Source organism: Eucalyptus grandis, chromosome 1 (assembly GCF_016545825.1).
Source record: "Eucalyptus grandis isolate ANBG69807.140 chromosome 1, ASM1654582v1, whole genome shotgun sequence".
Taxonomy (NCBI): domain Eukaryota; kingdom Viridiplantae; phylum Streptophyta; class Magnoliopsida; order Myrtales; family Myrtaceae; genus Eucalyptus; species Eucalyptus grandis.
Genome location: NC_052612.1, coordinates 19,215,397 through 19,221,396, shown reverse-complemented (window position 1 = coordinate 19,221,396; position 6,000 = coordinate 19,215,397). Strand labels below are relative to the sequence as shown.

The following is a 6,000-nucleotide window of genomic DNA, read 5'->3' as shown; positions in this document are numbered from 1 at the left end:
ACGATGTACATGGGTTTGATCTCCGAGTAGGGGACATCAAGGATACTTACATCATGACCATAAAGGCTTTAATACCGCCTTTTATCCCAGGGTGGAAAAAGGATCGGTATAATCGTGAGAGCTCACCGTATAAGGACCTCCACAACATGACGGTCAAGGGATTCACTATCTCCTATTATAAACTCTTGACACCAACAAGTTTCGAGTCTTGCTACTTAGGTTTCGGATACCAAAGGGAGAGGTGCAGACACCATGATTCCCGAAAGCTCACTTTCCCAGTTCTTTCTTTGTTTCTTTCTTCGTCCTCATCCTTTTCTTAAATGTTAGCTCTACTGAGGGATCCTATAAAAATTTACTTACTGAGTGATGTGGCGCATTTCAATTGGATATTGTAATAGGTCAGTTCAATTTATTGCAAGAAAAAGATGACATTATTTTATAGGTGAGTGATTGACTGATCCACAAGAATGATATTTCAATTGACAGTGAATAAGTAAGTATTAGTTGATTTTTGTGCATGTGAATATTACACCTATTGTCTTCGCGTGTGTCGAGAATGACAAAGCAAGTGAATTTCTAATCGAGACCCACATCGATTGATCGTTGGTTGAGAAATTATCGTATTACCTTTTTCGTTGAGATCAGTCAGTTCATTCATTAAGTGGTTCAATTATGGAAAAGAGACGATGGTTATATTCATAATTATAGCACAATTACAATAGAGTGATTTTAAAATTTAAGCATAGTGAATAAGTAAACATCACATTATTTTTGTGAATTCAAATGTTGCATCTATAGTCCTTGTGTGTGTCGATCCACGACGACGCAAATGAGTTTCTAATCGAGATGTGTTGGTCCCATCACTAGTTGAGAATTTTACCATATTGACTTTCTTTCAAACTATTTTTTTCATAAAATTTCACATCATTTATAAGCAAGTTAAAGCGCCCGTTTATCATAGTTTACAATTTTTTTGATTTTTTGTGGTATTAATTTTTATTTATTTTCTTTCTGGTTGGTCGGGGTAAATTTGTTTTTGGGGTTTTTCATGGTCAAAAAATATAGTTTGGGGTAAATTTGTCGACATTATAAAAGTTAAAATCTATGTACCCGTTATTTAACATTATCCTAATTTTTTTTCTCAAAAATGAAAATATTTATATGATGAAATACATCATCCTTTTCCTTTTCGTTTTCAAAATTTAACAAAGCGATACTTATGAAATATTGGCCTTGAAAATAAAATAGAACACCAAATGCCTCATTTGAAAGGATTTTGATTGAGTTTAGGGTACAAAACATTAAAACCGATTCTTTTTTAAGATACTAAAATAAATTTCTAGAGAGAATTAATTTGCCAAGAAAAATCAAATCTGGAAAATGCAGATAAATTTCCTCCCTAATGAATGTGAAAGCTATCTATCACTGGGATCGTGTTTTTGCGGGGCGATACTTTTTAAGTTTTTCTTCGCTAGACTTTGTTTTAGGGTTGACTTGGACATTTCGATGACCGATGACTCCCAACCCTTTATTAAGCATCCCTCACATTACCAAGTGAGCTAAAACTTCCATTGCATCAGACCAAACAATAAAGAGATGGTTATTTCTCGCAGCTCGATATTTATGCTCCTTGTTTTACTTCTCATATCGTATGTTCTGCTATTGTTAGGGACGAACTGTGATGCGAAGAAGAATCATCTGTGCACTCCTTCATCTTGCGGTGAAATCCGTAACATAAGTTATCCTTTTCGATTGAAAGGTGATCCAAAAGACTGTGGCAACTCTCGGTATGAGCTAGCTTGTGAAAATAACCACACTGTTCTATATTTATATGCTGGTCGATATTATGTAAAGTCGATTCATTACGGTTCCTATATTGACCAATATAACTTCAGTGGTGATATCACGGTGGTTGATGATGGACTGCAAAAGGGTGATTGCTCTTCCCTTCCTCGTTACTCATTAGCGTCCTCCAACTTCAGTATTTTTTATCCATATAGATTTCGAAATGCCAATACCGAAGTGGCCTTCATGAAGTGCTCACAACCTGTTACTTCTACTTCGTATATTGATACCAAACCATGTATTGAGGGCGCATACTCTGCCGACACGCCTCCATATTTTTCCCAAATGAAGGTGTACTCATACGCTGTACAGCAATTACAAGTAGGGGATATCAAGGACTCTTGCACTGTAACCATGATGGCATTCGCATCGGATCAAATCTCAAGGTGGAAAGGGGATCAGTATGGGAGCTTACCATACAAGGACCTCCACAACAAGATGGTCGAGGGATTCAATCTCTCCTATCCGCCCGACAATTCTTGGAAAAGATTATTTCCATGTCACTTCTTAGGTTTTGGATTCCGAAGGGAGTACTGCGGCTATTATATCAGTAAGCAACGTTCCCTTAAGCTGTTCTTTCTTTTTCTCTTCTTCCTCCTCCTTTCCTTAAATGCTAGCTTCACTGAGAGATCTGATCAAAATTACCTACCAAGTGGCGTGGCAGGTTTTAATTGGGTATTTTTAATAAAGTGCACACATTAAGACACTACTTTCTTTAAAAACATAATAGAAAAAATTGCCACATCACTTAAGTTGAAAAGTTTAAATAGATTTCTTAGTAGAGTCGGCATGCACTGCTCTCGTTTATTTTACGAATCTTGGAGCTTTTCTGGATTTGACATTGTTACTTCATTTTTGTTTGGGGAAAAATGGTTGATTTAATTGTTGCTCGTGTCTTGCACAGCTGTTATTGTTATGCGGTTAAATAAACTGCACGCGTATTGAATGACGTTTGTAAATTAGAATTACGAGTAGCGAGACGTGAACTTATGAATCATTTGGTATATATTGGTGAACAAAAGCAAGATCGCTTTTCTTCAAGAGAAAATATCATGCTACGATGGCATGGATTCCCTAGGTGAATTGAATTAACTGTGATCTGAGCGCTGTCAAGGAGAGTAAATTATATTTATGTTTAACTGCTAAAATGATAAATTTAATTCTTCATTGATTGATCACCGACTCTAATTAATCTGTTGCAGTCACCCCTACTTCTGCGCGGGCCAAGCGTTGGTACGCGGAACTTGCAGGTTCGCGCCTCGCCTTTTTCTTGGGTATGACTGCTGGGCCTTTTCTCCTCTCCTATGTAACACGGACACTCTCTAGAAGCCTTCGTGTCGTGTCCGACACTCCGGTATGTATCCGACACGCTCCGACACGTCTTGACACGCAGTCAACGAGTGTCGAAAAATCCAACACGTGATCAACTCTCTCCGACACGCTCCGACACGCGAGTCCAGAATTCCGACACGCGATTCCAACATGCACGAGGTCAATTTTAAAAATTTCTAATGGGTCAAAATATAAATATACACAAAAGAAGTAATAAAATTGCTATAAATATACACGCATGGGTCAATTTTATTTTTTTTCAATTTTGTTTTTTTAAAATTGTTTTAGTTTTTTTAAAAGTCTTTTACTATGAAAGAAGTAATAAAAAATGCTATATATGATAAATAAATAAATTTAAAAATATCATTTCAGTATTTTTCTTTAAACAATGTTTTTTTCCTCTAAATTTTATGTATTATTGTAACAAATTAAAATAATGAATGATATTATTTAATATTTTTGTGTAAATTAATTCTAGGCTCATTATCATCATCATCATCATTCATCATCATCATCATCATCATCATCATTATTATTATTATTATTATTATTTATGTATTTATATATAAAAATTTATTTAATATATAACGTGTCGGAACGTGTCGAAATTCTCTATTTTTAAGAAATAATGTGTCGGTGTGTCGTGTCATGTTGCGTGTCGCGTATCCGTGTCGGTGCTACATAGCTCCTCACAACTATCATGATCTCAAGTACTCTGATTAAAAACAATTATGTTTACAAAAAGTTTATTGCACTGTGCTAATCTATGGACAATTTCTATGTAGCCAACTACGTCGCATACAAATTCATACTCGGAGCTCCATGTGTGTTGATATTTCTAATCTATAAGTGGATGAGAAGGCATCGGGCGATCGACGCAAACATTGAAGAATTCCTACAAGTTCACAACAACTTTTCGCCCATAAGGTATTCTTACTCGGATGTCAAGAAGATTACAAAAAATTTCAAATGCAAATTAGGTGAGGGGGGATATGGCTCTGTGTATAGAGGAATCCTTAGAAGTGGCAATGAAGTTGCGGTTAAGATTTTGAACAAACCAGAATCTAATGGCCAAGATTTTATTAGTGAAGTGGCCACAATTGGAAGGATCCACCACATCAATGTAGTGCAACTTGTTGGTTTTTGCTTCGATTACTCCAAACAAGCTCTGGTCTACGATTTCATGCCGAATGGCTCTTTGGATAAACACATTTCGAATAAGAATGGTGATGATCCTCTTGATTATAAGAAAATGCATGAGATCTCTCTTGGCATAGCTAGAGGGATGGAGTATCTACATCGGGGATGTGATATGCAAATTCTACACTTTGATATCAAGCCTCACAACATTCTCCTAGACCAAAGTTTCACTCCAAAAATTTCTGATTTTGGACTTGCAAGACTTTATCCCATCGGTCATAGCATAGTATCGTTAACTGCAGCAAGAGGAACCTTGGGGTATATGGCGCCTGAGCTATTCTACAAAGACATTGGTGGCATTTCTTATAAAGCCGATGTTTACAGTTTTGGGATGATGTTAATGGAAATGGCCGGTAGAAGGAGAAATATAAATGCACATGCAGAGCATTCAAGTCAAATTTACTTTCCTTTGTGGGTTTATGATCAACTCAGCAAAGAAAAGGAGGTTGAGAGGGTAGAAGTCATAGAAGAGGAAAGAGAAACAAGGAAGATGATAATCATTGCGCTATGGTGCATACAGCTGAGCCCTAATGATCGGCCGTCGATGAGGAAAGTTCTAGATATGCTTGAAGGAGATATTGATAAACTGCAACTACCTCCAAAACCGCTTTTATATCCGACAGAGGCACCAATTGATGATGACAACAATGAGATAGAACTTGAAATGGTCTCATCTTCATCAAGTGCTCCAATTATTTCTGGCAGTTACCAATTTGACCACAATAATGAGTTTATGAAATCATGTATTGTGTGATTGTTCTCCTCTTGTAGAAATGAGATACGATATATAATTAACACTATCAGCATGTACCATCATTGATAATGTAATCTCTGAAGCTTTTACATGTTTTTCATATAGCATCGGTGTTTTCTATTAAACTCATTATGTCCATATTTTATAAATGACAATGAATGCCGTATGGCATTCGTTATAATTTTTGTTTCGTGTGAATCCTTTTGGAATAACAATGTAATTTTTTCTTCATGTTAATGTTTGCATTTTGAGCAACGAATCTCTCTTTTTTCCTTCAAAAGCTCTCACCCCCACCCTTCAACCCCCGCTCGATCAACCAGCTTGACATCAGCTACCTGCTCAAGCAATCTCTGACTTCGACCTCTTATTTCTAAATGGGTCCTAGCCTAACCGATGAATGATTGTGGCTATCAATTTTTGCCTTTACGATTAATAGAAATTGAACACGTGATGTCATGTTAGAGGATGTGATGTATTACAAAAGCACAATATCTCAATGCAGTAAGAATTTGTGCATTCACTCGATGATAAGTCATGAGATGGTGCCTTACATTCTTCCGAACAAGTACTATATTCCTCACTGTTGTCCCCTGCACATGAGTTTTCTTGCTTAGCAAACATTCCACCAGACACTGATGTTGAAAAGGAACGCGTGATATCCACTTCACTCGGATATTGCAGACAGAGAACCCTGACCTGATGCCGAATTAGCAAGGTACTCCTGAATGGAAGCTACAAACAACGCCACTCATCAGGAGTAAGAATACATAGAGAAGTAGCAAAAGTGCATGCTGCTACTTAAACCTGGGTTGCCTCGCCAAGTACAACAGCAATTAACTTTTTCCGCATGGTCTTTTCAATTACTTTAG

At 36.8% G+C, this 6,000-nt stretch overlaps 1 protein-coding gene across 1 annotated transcript; it reads left to right on the top strand.

Moving 5' to 3' along the window:
* Positions 1 to 1,581: 1,581 nt before the first annotated feature.
* Positions 1,582 to 5,312, top strand: LOC104452985 (rust resistance kinase Lr10). The gene is made up of 3 exons (XM_018871063.2): positions 1,582 to 2,395; positions 3,048 to 3,119; positions 3,963 to 5,312. The coding sequence occupies exons 1-3, from the start codon at positions 1,597 to 1,599 to the stop codon at positions 5,129 to 5,131; spliced, it is 2,040 nt and encodes a 679-aa protein (XP_018726608.2). The 5' UTR covers positions 1,582 to 1,596; the 3' UTR covers positions 5,132 to 5,312.
* Positions 5,313 to 6,000: the final 688 nt, after the last annotated feature.

What these genes read in the sequence shown, in the direction of transcription:
- LOC104452985 (XM_018871063.2), top strand. Translation starts at nt 1,597, where the DNA reads ATGGTTATTTCTCGCAGCTCGATATTTATGCTCCTTGTTTTACTTCTC. An exon ending in GTACTGCGGCTATTATATCA is followed by an intron (nt 2,396 to 3,047) that starts GTAAGCAACGTT and finishes AATCTGTTGCAG; the next exon opens with TCACCCCTACTTCTGCGCGG. An exon ending in GCGCCTCGCCTTTTTCTTGG is followed by an intron (nt 3,120 to 3,962) that starts GTATGACTGCTG and finishes ATTTCTATGTAG; the next exon opens with CCAACTACGTCGCATACAAA.